General features: G+C 59.4%; 7 protein-coding genes across 7 annotated transcripts; 3 read left to right on the forward strand and 4 right to left on the reverse strand.

Annotated features, from left to right (window-relative positions):
• Nucleotides 1-77: 77 nt before the first annotated feature.
• Nucleotides 78-1,121, reverse strand: CWC24 (RNA-splicing factor; the record flags this gene model as incomplete). Its single annotated transcript, XM_028616124.1, has 1 exon — nucleotides 78-1,121. One exon carries the CDS (start codon nucleotides 1,119-1,121, stop codon nucleotides 78-80), a length of 1,044 nt encoding a protein of 347 aa, XP_028479981.1.
• A 672-nt stretch (nucleotides 1,122-1,793) lies between these two features.
• Nucleotides 1,794-3,612, forward strand: EHS24_000290 (uncharacterized protein; the record flags this gene model as incomplete). The annotated part of the gene is made up of 4 exons (XM_028616125.1): nucleotides 1,794-2,157; nucleotides 2,207-2,235; nucleotides 2,367-2,600; nucleotides 2,641-3,612. 4 exons carry the CDS (start codon nucleotides 1,794-1,796, stop codon nucleotides 3,610-3,612), a joined length of 1,599 nt encoding a protein of 532 aa, XP_028479982.1.
• Nucleotides 3,613-4,093: 481 nt separating this feature from the next.
• On the forward strand, nucleotides 4,094-5,182 carry EHS24_000291 (uncharacterized protein; the record flags this gene model as incomplete). The annotated part of the gene is made up of 6 exons (XM_028616126.1): nucleotides 4,094-4,120; nucleotides 4,162-4,383; nucleotides 4,446-4,502; nucleotides 4,545-4,688; nucleotides 4,750-4,773; nucleotides 4,826-5,182. 6 exons carry the CDS (start codon nucleotides 4,094-4,096, stop codon nucleotides 5,180-5,182), a joined length of 831 nt encoding a protein of 276 aa, XP_028479983.1.
• Nucleotides 5,183-6,243: 1,061 nt separating this feature from the next.
• On the reverse strand, nucleotides 6,244-8,181 carry EHS24_000292 (uncharacterized protein; the record flags this gene model as incomplete). Its single annotated transcript, XM_028616127.1, has 1 exon — nucleotides 6,244-8,181. One exon carries the CDS (start codon nucleotides 8,179-8,181, stop codon nucleotides 6,244-6,246), a length of 1,938 nt encoding a protein of 645 aa, XP_028479984.1.
• A 2,977-nt stretch (nucleotides 8,182-11,158) lies between these two features.
• On the reverse strand, nucleotides 11,159-13,282 carry EHS24_000293 (uncharacterized protein; the record flags this gene model as incomplete). Its single annotated transcript, XM_028616128.1, has 10 exons — nucleotides 11,159-11,203; nucleotides 11,313-11,357; nucleotides 11,552-11,947; nucleotides 11,999-12,116; nucleotides 12,348-12,381; nucleotides 12,422-12,515; nucleotides 12,654-12,764; nucleotides 12,828-12,855; nucleotides 13,066-13,130; nucleotides 13,181-13,282. The coding sequence occupies 10 exons, from the start codon at nucleotides 13,280-13,282 to the stop codon at nucleotides 11,159-11,161; spliced, it is 1,038 nt and encodes a 345-aa protein (XP_028479985.1).
• A 294-nt stretch (nucleotides 13,283-13,576) lies between these two features.
• EHS24_000294 (uncharacterized protein) lies at nucleotides 13,577-14,021 on the forward strand (the record flags this gene model as incomplete). Its single annotated transcript, XM_028616129.1, has 3 exons — nucleotides 13,577-13,676; nucleotides 13,738-13,820; nucleotides 13,890-14,021. The coding sequence occupies 3 exons, from the start codon at nucleotides 13,577-13,579 to the stop codon at nucleotides 14,019-14,021; spliced, it is 315 nt and encodes a 104-aa protein (XP_028479986.1).
• A 147-nt stretch (nucleotides 14,022-14,168) lies between these two features.
• Nucleotides 14,169-17,994, reverse strand: CTK1 (kinase subunit of RNA polymerase II carboxy-terminal domain kinase I; the record flags this gene model as incomplete). Its single annotated transcript, XM_028616130.1, has 2 exons — nucleotides 14,169-16,911; nucleotides 16,949-17,994. 2 exons carry the CDS (start codon nucleotides 17,992-17,994, stop codon nucleotides 14,169-14,171), a joined length of 3,789 nt encoding a protein of 1,262 aa, XP_028479987.1.
• Nucleotides 17,995-18,080: the final 86 nt, after the last annotated feature.

Below are 18,080 nucleotides of genomic sequence, written 5' to 3' on the forward strand. Positions count from 1 at the left end.
TATCATAATGTGATGGTACTACAACAATGCTACTAAACTCGGTGGAGGGTATGCAGACGGGGTGGAGAGCAGGTCGCCTATTCTGGCACCTGCCAGCCCTCGTGGCGGCTGTCGTCCTGGTCATCGCCAGCATCGCTGGCGGCATCCTCGCCTTCGTCGTCGCTGTCACCTCCTCCACCAATCTCGATACCCTCGTCATCGCTGACCTCGACGAGACCCTTTTCTTCCATGCGGCGCTTCTGCTTGGCCTCGAGCTTGGCAAGGAGCTTTTCGGCCTTGTTGAAGATACCGTTGGTAGCGGCACCGCAGGCGTAGCACTTTGGCGACTTGATGAAGCGGTCGACGGCGCACTTCATGCAAAAGTAGTGACCGCACTTTGTGACGACAGGCTCGTTAAACTCCTTCTTGCAGATGAGGCAGGCAAAGGGGAGCATCTCCTCCTCCTCTTCCACCTCTTTGACCTGGTCGTCGTTGGGGTCCAGCTGGTCGAGTTGCCAGCCAGCGAGATAGTCGCCACGGTCGTGCATAAACTTGCACGAGTCGCCATAGCCACAGAAACCAGTGTCCTTGTATGGCTTACACACGTCGGGTTGGTAGTCGACGAGGGTGATGGTGCGAATGTTGGCGGTGGCGCGGATGGGACCCGTCTTCATCTTGGCATCGCTCTGCGAACCACCACGAGTGTTGAGGGTCTTGAGGTAGCCGGCTTGACCATGGTACATGCCATCATCAATGTTACCGTCCTCGTCAATCTTGATTCGCTTGTGCTCGTCCTTCTTCTCGACCCCTTGGAGGTCCCAGTTGGCATCACGGGTCGCAAAGTCGTCGGCACGCGACATTGCGCCCTCGTCGGCCTTGTAGTCAAACTCGTCGAGTCCACCACCCGCGCCGCTGCCCTCGTTCTCACCCCGTCGCCTCTTGGAGCCTTGGACGAGCGGGTTGGCGATCGACTTCTTGTTTGGGCGGACGATTGCGGTTGCTTCCTCGGCGGCAGCGCTCCCTTCGTCGTCGACGGGTGGGGTGGCTGAGCGCTTGCGGGACTGGTTTGGCCGTGAACGGGGGCCCTTTTTGAACATGACGACGGGCTTTGCGGTGGATGTAGATGCTTCAGGAGCAGACATGGTAGGTAGATGAGTAGATGAGAGAGAGTGTTGGTGAGTCATGCAATGATCGGCTGTCTTCGTCTGTTGAAATCACAACTGACCATATCTGTGGGTGGCCAGATACTCTCCCACGCATGCTGACTAACGATGACGTCTGGCAGAATCTGGCGGCACAGGCCGGGGTCACGTGATGTTTGTATTGAATGGAAGATTTTGATCCCGTGTGTTTTTTTCCACTGGCCCCCCCAAACAACCGCTTGCGCACGCCACGGCCAGCGAGAGCAGAGCCTGGGGGAGCGACCCGTCGCCACCCGAGCGAGGACCAGGACGAGAAAACCAGTTTGCTCGCTATCACCACTGTTCTGCACAACGTTCACATACAAATCTCCCCCGGCATCCATCCCGTTCCATCCACGTTCCCGCTTCTCCCAGCAACCCTGCCAACAAGGTGAGTCTTTTTGGGCGTATGGATCTGCCGTGTGGTTGTTGGCAGTGGGCCAGTGAGGCCAAGGCCCCTCCCCCTCTGGCAAGACATTGAGACCGCTGCCTCCCACAACACGCCGTGAAACGCCGCTTCCTTCACCACCATCCGCCTCGTTCTCTCCATTCTCGGCGTTACCTCGATCCCCCATCCACCTCCACCGCCGCGTGGTTATCTTCCCCGCTGATAGCAGTTGCGCCCACCAGAGCATGGACGACCTCGCACAACAGGCCGAGCAGGACGTTGCCCTCGCTACCGCGGCCGCCGCCGCCGCGGCCCAGCTCGGGCTCGCCGACCTTCAGCCTGCTCCCCACCAGCAACACCATTTCCACCACAACCTTCAGCAACCCGACTTCAGTCACACCCACAAGGATGATGGCACCGAGCACCACCACCACCACCACCACCAGGATGTCGTGGATGTCCACGCCCTCGAGATCCCCGTGGAAGGCCCGGACGATGTGGGCCTTCACGCTCAGGACACCGACCTCGACCTCAGTTTAGGCATGGGCAGCCCACATGTTGACACTCCGCCTCGCGCCTCGTTTGGACGCCCGCCTAGCATCCGTAAAGGTAAGTGGCACCTCGTGCATGGATGGATGGATGCTGACTCGACCTTCAGCGTGCGACCTATGCCATGCTGCCAAGCAGGTAAGTGGTGTCCCCCCTGCCAACCCACATTTTTCATTGTTGGCTGACGATATCAGAAATGTTCAGGTGACCGTCCATCCTGCACGCGTTGTGCCCAAGGGGGCTGGCAGTGCATCTATGCCCCTCGTCAGCGCCGGAGGACAGTCCCCAAGGACCAGAAGCTCGCCAACGCTTTGGAGCAGCGCTCGCACCTGTCGTCCATGTCGGGTCTGGCCGGCAAGAAGCGCAAGCTGCAACGGGATAGCATCGGCGGACTCGGGACCGACACGATGGACATGCGTATGGCCATGGGCATGGCTATGGACCTTGGTCTTGCCGAGGAGGACGATGACGACCAGATGTTGACAATGAGCGATGACCAGATGGTGGGTTCTTTTGAGACGTTGCACCTTGCTCACCTAGCAGCTCGAGGCTATTGCTATTGACGGCTACCTCGCCGACCTGCCGCTGGCGACGTTTGTCCACAACTTGCCATACAACTCAAGCCAGGGCAACAACAGTGGTCCCTTTGGCACTGGCGACTTTCCCGACACTGGCGATGGAAACTACTCTTCTGAGATGGACCAACACACCACGTCGGCCCTTCGTGATGCCATTTTCTCGCTCAACGAATCAAGCGGCACTGCCCCAGTTGAAGGTCCCCCCGACGGGCAGGACCCCACCGCCGACCACGGCATGGACGGTATGGACCAGCAGGGGCTTGACCCCCATCTCGCCCTGCTCGACCTGTCTCACGCCATGCCCGTCGAGGACGGTACTCAGAACCCCGATGGTAGCGACCTGAACCTCGGCAGCCTTGGCGGTTCAACCTACCAGGCTCCGTGTGCACACGTTGCCCTTGTTCCTCGGGTTCTTGCTCTTCTCACTCAGCACCCCTTGGAGCCCAAGCCTGGATCCAACACACCGCTCAACATGTACATCTTCCCTCCTCTGGCGCGTTCCCTCCGCCTATTCCACTCGGTCACCCAGTGCACCCACTGCTCGGCCTCACCACAACAGACGCTGCCACAGCTCGCATTGTTGTCTCGCACGACCACAATACTCACTTTTCCCTGCCCGCCACCGCCTCCCAACGCTGCCGGCCAGCCTTCGGCCCAGATCACCGTCCACGGTGCCCGCCTCTCTGGCACTGGGATTTCGGAGGCGATCGAATCGCACATTGTCGGTGTCGTATGGGACTCGTGGCGCGCAAGTGTCCGTGAGATTTTCAACGCGTTCGAGCGCAAGGCGCAAGAGGTCATCCAACAAAACGCGCAGCTTGCCGCCGAGTCCGGTGGCCAGCCGCCTCCTTCAAGTGCCGAGACTCAGCGTGCGGGCCTCATGTTCCAGGCCATGTCGCGTCTGGTATCGGCCATGAACGAAGTGGAGCGCGATTAGGCCATAAAACGGCCAACAAAAATATGACATTTGGGTAACGTGGTGGAGTGGGGAAGAGGGGATGTACGTTTTTGATAGACGAGAGTGGCCATAGCCGTCTTGCGTGTAACTTTATCTAAATCTGATATGACGGCCATGTACTGGCGCCGTATGCAAAACCGTGACTTGTTCATGCTCTGTTGGAGGGGGGTTGGTGACGTCAAAGGGACGTCAGGTGTGTTGCCCATCAGAAAGCTGTTGGGGAGGTACAGATGCATACATGGACCAAGACCAGTGACGCGCTCCTGTCATGCCGTCTTGTCTGACCTTCATCGCTCTCGATGTCGTACACGCTACCATTTGGGGTGATCTCGTTGGTCGCGACAAGCAAGTTTCCCACGGTGGCTTTCCCGCCACCCAACTGGTGCCGCCATTACCCGTGCGCAATACGATGATGCACAACATCGACGTCTCCTCTACCTGACCATGAACAAGCCATAACATGGACACGCTCAACCACCTCAAGCTCGTACGTCCTGTCCCACATCTACTCGTTACTGACAGTACTAGCGTATCGAGCGGCGGCACGCAGCGACCGTCCTCCGCGCTCTCCTTCACGCAATCTACTTCCATCGCACTTTGGATAATGTCGATCCCGAGACGGTTGATATCCTCGAGACGCATGTCGCGGTCGCCAGTGGTCGGGACATGCGTGCGTTAGAGCGCGATATCAATACCAAAGTGGACGAGTTCCAGCAGACGTTTGTGGATGCCGGGGCCGACTCTGGAGAGGTAAGCAGCGAGCGTCGTTGATGATCTATCGGCTCCATCTCATTCTGTGCTCACACGACCAGATCGCTGTCGTCTTCCTACAACGCAAGAATCGAAAGGGCTGGTTTGCCGTCACAGAGGTTGGCTTGCCTTTCAGGTAAATACATAAAGCTGACAGACAGGCGCTCGTACCATGGGAGGAGCATCTCATCACCCTCACATTTGTGACGCGGGCAACCACCAACCCGCTACCACATGCGCTACTCCAGCTCTTGTCGTTCTGTAACGAGCGCAAAGGCAATGTCCCTCCACTCGTTGGCACCTCGGTATGTACCGTACGAACCCTACATTAACTATTCCACAATGGCAATAGCTGACCGTGTCCAGGACCAGACCAACCTCTCACACCAGGTATGTCATCCCCCCGCACCCCCCTCCTCTCACCGACGCACTGACTGCCCAGATCCTCATCTCCCCACCACCCCCGGCAGACCTCTTTGCGCCCTCCTCCCCGCCCTCCGGCCCAAATGTCGGTCTACCCCCCAACCACTCCTCCGCGACCATTACACCTTCACCTCGCGGAACGCCGTACCAGCTACCTACAGACCCACGCGCCTTCCCCGCCCGCTCGAGCAGTTCCAGCGTGGCTGGGACAAGTGGCCTGGGTGCACCCCGCTCGGCGTCGCCCATGACAGCTGCAATCTCAGACGCGGGCACGTCAGCGATGGGATACCTCGAGCAAGCCAAGGATGGGCTGCGCGCTGTGGGGGCCAAGGCTGGGGCTGTTGGATGGGCAAGGACGCCGTTTGGGACCCGATAGAGAGTGAGTTGTACCGCAGCGAAGCGAGCTGGAGAGAGGGAGTTGTCATGCCGTTGTATAGAGTGTCAGTGTCATGCATCTGCATCTAGTTGTCACGTGCAAATGATGAAACGCTGAGTACGAGGAACATGGGTTGGCCACAGCGATCACAGCACAGCTGGCTGTAGTGAACGGGATCACCTCACACGGGGCTCACCCCACTCAATCCCTGACTATCTCATGACGGCCATGACGACTGATAAGACCCGGCAGGATACGCCTCCCGAGTCGATCGCGCCCCACCGTGATGCACTCATTACGGGGACGGCGGGGAGCACACTCCAAATGGCGAAATGATGCTGGCCTTCCCGCCCAGTGGGGCCAGATGATACGTCACGTTTTTTCCGCCCTTCACCGCCTCGACCATGTCCACCGTTCGCCACATGGCTGTTAGTGTTCTTTGGTGTAAGTGGAGTCTTGGATGGGAGCACAGGATCAGCAAACGCGGTCGAAAGGGCGAAATTCATACAAATGTGAAAAATACCAGAAAAATTCAAATGCCACCTCACGAACGAAGGTAAGTGGGTGAGCATCCACAGGTTGCATGTGCAGAAGTAGAGATAGAGATGATTCATAGCTGCACGAGGACAGACACAAATAACGATGTGTGTGGAGATCGGGTGTAGGGAAGTACAGGTAAACTATGGGGGGGGGCGTCTAATGGGCATGGCATGTCGTCAAAATGCTAGCACTGTCTTGTCGGCAAATTATAACAAAGGATGAAGATGGGTGGGGTTCGTGTCGGCGGCCGAGGGCCAGTATAATGTCCAAGATAAGAAATCGAGACTGCCGCGTGAATGTTTGGGAGGGGCGAATCTAGGAGGAATGTGGTGTCTGCTGACGCGAGTGTGGCGGACGTGGCGTGGGGAGGGGCATGTGATGGCAAAAATCTACGGGGTTGCCGCACCCTCCCACTTCGCGGATGCCCTTACTCGTCTCTGGGTGTGGCCAGCATGTCCAGGTCGCGGCCAGTAAAGCCTACCACACAAAGTGCGGGACCCGGAGCAGCACAATCTGCCACCTTACAGCTCCCATAGCGAGCCGAGCACTTGCTGGAAACGAGCCGCGTTCGAGGGCTCGCAGGTGGTGCCGTTGACAAGAGTCCAGCCGGTCTGGCAAGCTGAGACGACGCAGCGGGAAGCAATGCACGCCACGTCGGCGACACCGTCAATGGCCGAGCAGTCCTGGCCCTGGCCCTCGCCCACACATCCACCGCACGACTCAAGCTGGGTCGTGACGTCGAGGCACTCAAACTGGCCGTTCCAGCCGCTCTCGCTCGAGTCGAGACGGCAAGCAGTCATACCCTTGGCGCAGAGGTGGTTGACGTATGTGGCGTCACGGCGACGGCGGCTGCCCGAAGGGAGGATGCAGTTGCACGACGAGTCGAGGATTCCGCCCTTCTTGACGCAGGACCACTGAGCGTCACAGTTGCACTTGTTGCAAGAGCAATCCGAGTTGACGCCGAGGCCGCGCAGAGCGCAGGCCGAAATCGCCGCCGCGTTCTTGCAGGATCCGACGGCGGTGGGTGTGGAGCTCTGCGAGGTGGTGGTGGCCGTGCTGCTCGTGGTCGAGACAGGTGTGCACACGCACTTGGCGTTGCACCCATAGCCCTGCTTGAAGCAGTTGCTCATAGCGGTAGAGTCGGTACACGACGACGAGCCGCCGGGGACTGTAGGAGTGCCGCTCACGCATTGGCACTGTCCGTTGGTCGTCTTGCCCTCAAGGAGACAGATGGAGATTGCAAGCCAGTCCTTGCAGACACCAGATGGGGTCGTCGTGGCAGCTGGTGGGCTCGTAGTGGACGAAGCCTTGGTCGAGGATGCAACAGTGGAAGACGTCGTTGCCGGTGTGCAGACACACTTGGCGTTGCAGCCGTAGCCCTGCTTGAAGCAGTTGCTCATCGCCGTGGCGTCGCCGCAGGACGATGACCCGCCGGGAACTGTGGGGGTACCGCTAACACATTGGCACTGTCCGTTTGTGGTCTTGCCCTCAATGGCGCAGACGGCGATGCTCAGCCAGTCCTTGCAGGTTCCGGCCGCGGTAGACGTGGCGGCGGCAGACGAGGATGTGCTGGTGGCCTTGACCGACGTGCTGGTAGTCTTGATGGAGGTGCTGGTGGTCTTGACGGACGTGGTTGAGGTTGTGCAGGGTGTTGTGGTACTGGTGGTCTTGACGGAGGTGCTTGTGGTCTTGGCCGACGTGGTTGAGGTTGTGCAGGGTGTGCTTGTGCTGATGGTCTTGACTGAACTGCTGGTGGTCTTGACGGAGGTGGTTGAGGTAGTACAGGGAGTCGTTGTGCTGGTGGTCTTGACAGAGGTGGTCGAGGTAGTGCTTGTCGTCTTTGCGGACGTCGAGGTCGTCGTCACAGGAGTACAAACGCACTTGGCGTTGCACCCGTAGCCTTGCTTGAAGCAGTTTGACATGGCAGTGGCGTCGGAGCAGCTCGACGATCCACCGGGGACGGTTGCGGTGCCCGAGACGCAGTTGCACTTGCCGTCGGTAGTCTTTCCCTCCAGGAGACAGATAGAAATGGCAAGCCAGTCGTTGCAGGTTCCGGCAGCAGTGGTCTGAGCAGCGGACGTAGTTGAGACCTTGGTAGACGAAGTTGATGTAGTCTTGACCGAAGTCGAAGTAGCAGGAACGACGCAGTTGCAGTTGTTGTCAACAGCGTAACCCTGGTCCCAGCACTTGACAAGCGAGGAGATTGACGTGCAGGAGGCATAGGTGCCACTGCCGCAGGGCTGCGAAGGCTTGGCCGTGTAGGACATGACGTCGCAGAGACACGAGCTGGTCATGCCGTAGCCCATGATATAGCACGAGGCACGCGTGGTTGATGAACAGGTAAAGGTGCGGTCGTCCAGCTCAGAAGCGGTCTCGGGCTGAGCCTCGGGAAGGGCCATGGCATTGGCGAACAGGGCCGGAAGCGCAAGTAGCGCCAGGCCAAAGTTCGCAAACTTCATTTTGGGGAAGATGAAGTGAAGTGAAGTGAAGTGTAGACAATGGGTGACAAGGTGTGCGATGAGGCAGGGAAGGTTGTTGTTGTTGTGGTGGTGGTGGGTCGCCCGTGAGAGAGGTTGAGAGGAGGAAGAATAAACAAGGAAAGGGTAAAGAGAGTGGTGCCGGCAATCAGAAGGCGTTGGGTGGAAGAGGAAGGGTGAACCTGGTCAACGGCACAAGTTGAGGATGAGGGGCAAAAAGTATGGTCAGCTGTCAGTGGCAGTCTATATACTGTCGCGATGAGTGGGGACCGCACAGACTGAAGAGACAGGCAAAACGCCACAGTCCCGGGAAACCGACAGAGCGGTCCAGACATGCCACACACAACTGTCCCGTAGTGACAAGTTACCTGGACCCTTTGATCGACCAAGGCAGCAGACGCGAAGTGGCCGAGCAAGACAACTTTGGGACCGGTTGTTGATGCCCTTAACGTTGGCCCCCTGGCAACTGGGGTCAGTGGGCATCCGTGAGTACGCCAAAGTGTAAACCAGGCGCGGATTCCTCGTCGCGCACGAGTCAGCCAGCGTTTACTTGGGTGTTTGAGCAGTAAACGAGGACCCCGGCGCAGTTCGGCCGGGAACATCCCGTAGTCATTAGCCATAGCGCGACGTGTACCGCGGATGCTTGCATGGCGCGCAGGAAAAGCTGACGCCTGTCTCGGATAGACGGCGAGGGGTAAACAGTTGGCCAAAGTCAGTGGAAGAGGAGGAGAGCAATGGAGAAAGGTTGCGTGTCGCGTGGATGCGGAGCTGCTCGGGGCGCGGAGCCTCAGCCGACCCGAACGTCCCGGGAAGGAAAAGTGGCGTTTCTGGCCTTTCGGCGCGTGAACATGGTTGTCAATCCCGGTGGGACTTGCCGCCACCCTGTACGATGCATGCCCGGGGAACGTGGACATTCTGGGCCTGGCGATCGCAGTGGACCTGAGGTTCAGAGGAACATGGCCCTGGCATGCTTCTCTTGATGGGTCGAAGACGTTTCCGTTCGAACCGGTATCGACCCAGAGTCCAGGACCCAGGGTCTGTGGTGGGAGGACGGGAAGATGTTCGCTTGTCTCGGGCTGCTGGATTTAGCACAGTGAGCTTGGCTCTTTGGGGGGTATGCGTGTGGGCGCGTCAGGTATCTACCTACGCACACGCGGGGTGTGCTATGTGATGCCATGCAGCCCACGTTGGACGCTACGCTGTTCTCGGTACGTTCACCGATCCTGCGAAACGTCACATCAGCCGCGGAAAAACATTGTTAAACCGCTCGCGTCCCGTTGTCCACAAGGCCACAACGTCACCACTGTACCACTGTCGCGACTGCGGCCTCACTTAACTGTCGATAAATTGACGTCCAGGCCTCTACTGCCAGGCATATGCCGCAGCTGCCCAGGAATTCCAGGAACACACAACCGGCTGGTCGGCATAGGAATCAGCGACTAAGGAGAACTCATATCCGGATGTGTTGGGGATCTATGTATTCGAACGCATGAAACTTGCACTAAGGCAGACGCCGCACACTACGGGTTCATCTGATACACTATTGAGCGACCTATCGCCGAGCTCACTATCCGGGGATGGTGATGTGGGACGTGGATGAGGCGTACGGTATCAGCTCGTGAGGCGGCTGTCCTCCAGGCAACATCGGCGACTGGTATCCGCAAGCCTTCGCACCTGTCTAGGTAATGTGCCAGACCGAGCCGAAGCGAACAGTCATGCAGTCAACAAATCAAAGGGAGCGGAGTAGTCAAACATGCCTTACCCAACATCCGCACCCCTCGGTGCTGAGAAACCCCGGACCCCCAGACCCCCAGAGGCCAGAGGCCGGATTTTCCACCCTCACACGACCACACCGATAATACAGCTTGACGATCGTTCCGGGGCGTCGTGGGGGGCTGCCCAGATTCTCGTATGGAACATCTGATGGGCTAATGACCTACATAATGAACCCTTAACATGCTTCCCGGAGAGTGCTCAATGCCACACTGTGGATGCCGTTAAACAGACCCAGGGTGCTTGCGCTCCCGACAGCACCCAAAGTGCTGCGTCCACTTTCGCTTGCTGACGGGCCCCTTGAGTTCTGGAGAGCACGTTACTCCCTTTTACTGGGTTGGCCCAGAGATCCAGAGACGCGGAATCGCCCTCAAGCGCAGGGCAGGTCCTGCCGCCGAAAGCCTTCATCGGTAGCACACGCCGAGCATCGACGGTACACATTCAGGATACCAAAAACGCACACACGAATCCAATCTGACGGGAACGCCAGGGACGCATGAGCACATCCGGCCACAGATCTCCACATCATCCGACAGCATGGCTACACTACGTGCACTGCACAGCGCACGGAGCTGTGGCGGATGGGTACTACCATGTTAGGAGGTACCTTCCGACAGCCTCATGAGCGTGACCGCTGCCCTTGCCACATTAGAACCGAACAAAGAGCGCGAGCGTTTACGTACATACCTATGCTGGGGATCTCGGAGGTGAGTGACGCCTGCCAGATCAGAATGTGCTCCTGTTTGCGACCACATCCTGACATCTGGCTGAGGGCGTTCACGCGTGGTCGAACGGCTGTTGGCGGTTCTTCACTCTCCTGACCATCGTCATCGTCGAGACTTTGCCGTCTGCACCCCAAAACGTCTGAGGGCTGAGCCAGTGCCAAACAACCTCCAAACACCGAAGTCCCAGATCTGACCAAGTCCTCGGTCTCACTTTAGTACTGGTACGATGGTGCATACATGAAACGGTCAACCGCACGCGACTTTTTCGCGGCGAGACCTGTTCGTGGGCGTGGGCGGGACCGATTGGGGCTAGCCAGCACAGAACTGCTGTCTCCCTAACAGCCCTCCGCCGTCGTCATTCGTCTTTCAAGAGGGACGGTCTACCTCTCCTTGGCTCCTTTCCTCTCTCCTTTCTCGCTTTTCTGCTCATATTCCTTTCGCGCTCCGCATACTTCTAGCACTTAGTAGTATGCCGGGCGAGCACGCTGCTGGGCGGCCCACGTTCGCTGCAGGAAAGCGTCAGCCCACTGTCACTCCCGCATTCCCTGGGGCGTGGCGTGCATTGCTCGCTTATTGCAAGTGCAATCCGAACACGACGCCACAACGGAGACTCACGTATGCAGCAACACCAAAGGCGATGAATGCCAGAACACCAATAGCCTGTGAATAACGTCAGCGTCATGTTTCTATTTTCTTCCACCGGCACGTCATGGAGTCTCGTAGTGCGGGTGTGGTGCGCGTATGACCGCTATCTCCATCTCGAAAGTCCGCACATCTCTGATGATCTCTGGTTTCCTTGCCAGCCGGGATACCATAAAGCCCATCGACATTATAGGCAGGCACACTCCACTCACCTTGAGGAGGAAGAGGAACCAGCCGACAATACCGCCGCCGCTGCTGCTGCCGTCCTGGCGCTTGCGAGCGTTGTCACGAGCAGCCTGGCCGCGGGGACCGGCCCTCTTGTCATCCGGGATGCCGAGGGGGACCTGACCGGCCTGGTGGGCGGTCGCACGGTACTGGGGGTACAGAGTGGCAGAGAAAGTCTGGACAGAGATAATGTCGTGGTTGTCCGAGACGTCACCAGTGGCGGCCGAGAAGCCAACGTAGGGGCTGTCCGGGAGGTTGACATTAATCTCAAAGCAAGTCATCCACTGGTCCCACTCCTTGTGGTGGAGCTGGAGCTGGAGACCGTGGTTCTTCACGTAAGTGATGCGAGCCTTGGTGGCGACGTCGCGGCGGCGGAAGTTCTCCTGCATGACTGTCAGTGGGTTCTCAACAGCCCGCGTGCATTGTAAACATACCGAGCACGCTCCAACCTCGGTCTTTGCGTTGTCGCCAGCAAGGTCGTACTGAGTCTTGCCGTCGCCCATCATCGCAGTGATGCGGGGGAAGGTGTAAGAGTGGCGAGAGTTGGAATAGCTGTGGCGTCAGCGGTGAGTCATGGTGCCCCGGATGAAGGACGTGTGGGTGTTCCCAGCGAGATCGGTAGCCGTGTGCTGTGCTGAACAGAAAGGTGGAGTTTAACCAGCGGCCTGTGGGATACCAAGCCCAGCCCAGCGCACAGCCGCAGCAGCGCCGGTCACACGAGCATTGCCACGACCACTCCGCGGTCTCGTTGTAGTCAAGCACTAGCTCAAACAAGACACTTACGTGTCAAAGAAGATGCCGAGACCGTTGAAGTAATCTGACATTAGCTTGGGGCACCTAGATCTTGGCTAACTCACCCTGGCTGCCAAACACGGGGCCAGCGACGGCGCGGTCCTTGGTGACCCAGAAGGCAAAGCCGTCACCGTACATGGACTGGGCCTTGCCGTCAACCTGGAGAGATTGTCAGCCAAGGTCTGAGCAGAGGCCATAACCGGCAGAGCGAGCTGCACTACGCGCGTGCCAGGTAGAGTGGTGGACGGATTACCTGGCAAGATGCGCGGGCGTGTGTTCTGCAACAACAACACCCACCTTGAACTCAAAGTCAATCTGCCAGTTGGTAACACCGAGGGGCATACGGCTCCAGAGCCAACCCGCCTCGGACTGACGGTCCTGCGTCAAACGGATGTGCTTGTTGGTGTTCTGACAGTTAGCCACACTCGCTTCGTTTCATATCCAGCCCGTTGGCCATGTTGGTAAACGCACAATGATGGCGTCTCCGCCAAAGTCCCACCTGTACGCTGTCAGCTGTTATCCAATTTGATAGGTTTCATTCAGCGAAATGGGCAGCTGGGTTGCATAAACGCAGTGGACCAGCTGCGTGCCAACATGACATCTCATGACTGGACAGGACGCGACGCGACGCGGAGTGACGACAACTGCACACGAGCTGCCAGCTCTTTGGTAGTTGCGCATACCTACGCCCATTTCACATGCCACTCACCAACGGTTCTGCAGGTCGGTGTCGACATACGGCGGCGCGATCGAGTGTGTCCTCAACGGCACGCGCTGGACATGGCGTCAGCTACAGCGACTGGCAACTTCGATTTATAGCTCACCTTTTCGACCATGGAATCGACGGACGCCGCGGGGGCGCCAGCTGCGGCCACTGCGGGGCTCAGTGCCGCGAGCGCGAGGGCGATCGCGGTGAGGGGGAGCATGGTGGCGACGTGGAAGACGGTGAAGATGGAGAGATGAGGGAATATGCTTCTTCTGACCCGGCCGTTGTAATGTGCCGTGCTGGCGCTGGCGCGCTGGCAACCGGTGTGCGGTGTGCGTGCACCGTCGCGTTGATCCGCAGAGACGTGTGTTGAAATACTCCCGTTAATGGCCATCGCATGGCTTCCACGTGGTTTTGGAACGCACCTGATTCCGTTGTGCGACAGCCTCCACTTCCTTACTCTTCTGGCCACTGAATTCCGCAGAACGTTATTGTTCTCCACTTATAGCATGCGATGAGCGCACTCAGAAACGGCCCCAGACTGAGCCTCCAACACTTTATTCTCCAGGCAGAGATCATCAAGGCCTACCGCGCAGCAGTGCGCGCTACAAGGCGTGAGTCGGAAAGTCAACACTGCTATTGATATACGAGCTGACGTTCCTTCCCTCCTTCCAGCTCTGCCCGACTCTGCAACCCGGCGTGAGACCCTCGACTGGCTGAGAGGGGACATTGAGCGGCTGCGGTACGAGACAGATCTGGTGAGCACAGTGGACTGATCACCACTTGCGCCGAGGGGCCGGGACCCGTTCGTCTAACACCTCCTGCAGGAGCGCTTGAGAACCAATATCAGCAGCTTCAACCGTAACCTCAAGATTCTCATTCCCGGCCTGGGACTGACGGGCCTCACGCCCGAGCATGGAGCCAAGCTCATAGGACGTGGCGGGAGGAGGACGGTGTAGGCGGTACGGTACATACAGGGAAGAACAGCAGCGACACAGCATAGAAACATCACAGTAGATCCCATGTGAGCAGGAGTGCTCCGGTGCATTTCCTCTCACACTTTTGACTACTACGGGGCACTAACACTAAACACCTCTCCCAATCTCCTACTGCTTCTCACGCCGACGGTGGCGCTCAAGCTTGACGCTCATCTCGTGGTGTTCGCCACATTCGGCCAGCTGCGTGGGCCGCTCCATGGCGGGCTCCTCGGCGGTGAAGTACGGCATGGCGAGGGCGTCATCAGCCAAGAGTCGCTGGGACGGGTCAAACGCGAGCAGACCCTCGATGACAGCGATGGCTCCAGGCGAGAGCCACTTGGCAAAGCTCGCACGGAAGCGGGAGGCCATGGCTTCCTTGGGTCGCACAAGCTCGTACCACGGCAACTCGGTCATGCCAGGCCATTGCGACGCGCTGGGCGTGCCAAGAATGGAATAAATAACCTCCAGCTGGTTGATCTCGTCACTGCCCTGGAACACGGGCTTGGTAGTGAAGATTTCGAGCATGATGCAGCCTGCAGACCACGTGTCCACCTCGGGGCCATAGCACGTCTCGCCCATGAGCAGCTCGGGCGAGCGGTACCACAGGGTGATGACGCGGTTCGTGTAGTCGTCCCGCTTGTGCTTGTGGTACCATCGCGCGAGGCCAAAGTCGGCCAGCTTGAGCTCGCCAGCGCCGTTGAGCAAAATGTTGGAACCCTTCATGTCACGGTGCAAGATACCGCGGCGGTGCAGGTACCCAAGACCAGAGAGCATTTGGTGGTTGAGCGACTTGATGTTGGCCGCAGAGAGTGACACCTCGGGGTGTGAGAGGATACCAGTGAGGTCGTGGTTCATATACTCGAGCACCATGTACACGGATCCCTTCGAGACCATCATCTCGCGGAGACGGACAACGTTGGGATGGTGCAAGGCTTGAAGGAGCTTGATCTCGCGCATAGACGTGACAGGGAATCCGTCCTTTTCCTGCTCCATGCGGATTCGCTTGAGAGCCACGAGGCTGCCGTCCCCAACGTTGCGTGCCTTGTACACCTTGCCATACGTGCCCTCACCGACTTGAGAGAGGCGTTCGTAGGCCTCGCCAGTGACATTGCGTGAGGAGCGGGGCGGACGCGACGTAGAGTCGGAGGACGGGGTCCCAGCGGGAGACGGGCCTGTCAAGGCGGTAAGGGGGGCCGCGATGGTAGGAACGCTTGCCTCGATCCGCAAGGCTTGCTCATGCAAGTGGCGGAGCTCTTGTTGGTCGCGCGCAAGCTGCGTGCGCCGCTGAAGTAACTGATGAACTTGTTCGAGCTCGATATTGCTTGGCTGGCGGCTAAAGTAGTGGACCAGGAACTCAGGCAAGGCAGGTGTAGCGTTTTGCGTATACCACTGTGCAAAGGCCGCGGTGACGTAGGGTGAAATGGTACTCAAGTGTTGGTCGTACTGGCGCTCTTTGTCGGCCAGGCGGTCCAGATACATCGCTGCACGCTCCTGGGAAGGGTCTGACCTCTTGGGAGAGTGTGGCCTAGACGCAGGCATCGACGGTGGCGCCGAATCCTCGTCCTCCATCTCGATCTCAGGAACGTCCGACTCTGGCTCAGGCGACTTGCGACGCGGAGGTGAACCGTTAATCGGGCGCCTGTTGAGTGGCGGCACGTCCTCAAACGTCCGGCCGAATGACGCACGGCGTTGCTGGTTTGGCTGCTGCTGCTGCTGCTGCCACGGGGACCGCTTGCTAGGACTCACGCCGCCGCTGAGTGGGGTACGCACCGGTGTGGAGTGCCCGTTGGATGGGCCTGTCGGTGGCGGGGCTCCAGGGGCTCCAGTACCACCACGGGGACCCGTTGGTGGAGCGCGTCTAAAACCAGCAGGCGGAGGTGGGTCACGCGGCTCAACACGACGCCATCCTGACCCCGCGTCGGGCTGCCTCGCAGGCTGAGGCGACCGTTCCCTCGGTGGAGGAATGGGCGACCGACGCGCAGGTGGTGGCGAGGGCGAGCGACTGGCACTGGCTTGCCGACCCCACTGGCGCATTTTGACAGGGGCCTCTGACACCTGAGTGAAGCGGTTGGGAGGCACATCCGAGAAGCGGCTGGGTGAGACTTGTGCAAACCGGTTGGGCGGTAACGCTAAAGATTGCCTATCACCCTGCGAGGAGAAGTGATGGCGTTCTGTCTGCGAGGAGAAATGCTGGCGCTCCCCCTGTGAGAACGGTTGGCGATCCTGCGACAAAGGCGGGCGGTCCTGTGACAACGGCTGGCGGTCCTGCGACAAAGGCTGGCGGCCCTGTGACAACGGCTGTCTGTCCTGCGAGGACGACTGTCGATCTTGTAATGAAGGTTGACGCTCCTGTGAGAATGGTTGGCGCTCAGCTTGCTGTGAGAATGGCTGACGGTTGCTTGGCGCAAACTGCTGGCGGTTGCCGAAGCGATTGTCGTCACGAGGACCACGCGGCGCAGGTTGCTGCCAGTGGTCTCTCTCGCGGTCGCGGTCCAGTCGATCCCTCTCCACGGGCCGCTCGTGTTGCCGCTCGGGAGCCCTCTCTGCGGTCCTTTCTGGTGCCCGGTCTGGCGACCGGTCACGCTCCCTGTCTTGCCACCTCCCGGCTCCAGCACCAGCACGCGAGTCATAGGAGCGTGGTGGCGAGTCGGGTGAGCGGGCCCTCTCCCTCTCACGAGAACTCCCGCGGGCGGCGCGGCGAGGAGGGGTGGGCGAGCGCGAACGCGAGCTCGAGCGGCTCGGCGACCGCCCTCGGCGAGGCGGGGGTGGAGAATAGTCACGTGCACGTTTTGCGTCAGGCAAACGAGGCGAGGGAGGTGCACGTCGCTTGACGGGTTCGGGCGATGGCGAGCGCCAGCGAGGCGGTGAACGTCTACCCAGTGTCAGCACGCTCATCGGGCGCTACCTACCTCTTATCACGTTCTTTGTCAGAATCCGAGTCACTCAGGCTCGAGCGACGCGCACGCCTCGGTGGAGGAGAACGGTCGCGCGAGCGCGAGCGGTCCCTTCGTTGATCCCGGTCGTCCGGGGAAGCTGCGCGGCCGCCAACGGCGGCGCGACGCCCCCAGCCTTGTTCGCGGTCGTTGCGATCACGGTCACCGCGGTCCCGGTCGTCGGCCCTCTGGCCCCAGCGCCTGTCGTCGTCGTCCTTGTCTTTGCGGCGCGCCGCCCATCCTCCACGATCACGCCCACGGTCCCTGTCGTCGTCGCGGTCAGGGCTGGCGGCGCGGCGCTTGTTGGCCATGCGCTGGCGGTAGTCGTCCCAGCTTCCTCGGTCGTCGTCTCTCGTCTCCCTCTTTTTCCAAGCATCACGGCCGCCACGGTTGTTGTCTCGCTCGGTGTCTCTATCCCGGACATCTCGAGAGTCTCGGTCACGATCTCTCTCACGTTCACGATCTCTGTCACGGTCACGGCTGTCGGCGCGGCGTCCATTCCCTCTGTCCCTGTCGCGGTCATCTGTACGATATCCAGTCGAGGTCGAGACATCTGGGGGCTCGTAGTATGCGTCGGTGCGGGCACGGTACGCTCCGTGGCTGGGACCCGGGGACGAGCTGCGCGGCGAGTCGCGGCTAGCCCACGCGTTGGCTGGGCGCGAGGACGACGACGGCACCGACGCCGCGTTTGGCTGGCTGGTCGAACCCGAGCTCGTAGACGCACCAGGACGCCATGTTGATTCGCGCTTGACGCCAAGGTGAGCTACTGAAGCGTTGTTGCCGCTTCCCCGGTCGCCCGCGCGTTCCGAGCCATTGTCGTGACGACGGTGCGACGGCGGCATGTAGTACTGTGAATCTGCCATGGCGCGCTGACGGTCGTTGTCTAGCGGCGGTAGCCACGGCAGAGACTGATGGGCAGCCTGTTCAGCTTGACTGGCGGGTAGGGATAGGGCAGACTGAACGCGTCTGCTGGGCGTGTTGAGATGGGGAAGATGTTGGTTGACGAATGTTGGATACGACATTCGGGCTGAATGCTCGGTCAAAAGAACGCGAGTGGGCGGCTGGTGGATCCTAAGTGATACTAGAAAGACATTTCCTAATCAATTCA

This window comes from Apiotrichum porosum (genome assembly GCF_003942205.1).
Source record: "Apiotrichum porosum strain DSM 27194 chromosome Unknown scaffold_1, whole genome shotgun sequence".
Classification (NCBI taxonomy): domain Eukaryota; kingdom Fungi; phylum Basidiomycota; class Tremellomycetes; order Trichosporonales; family Trichosporonaceae; genus Apiotrichum; species Apiotrichum porosum.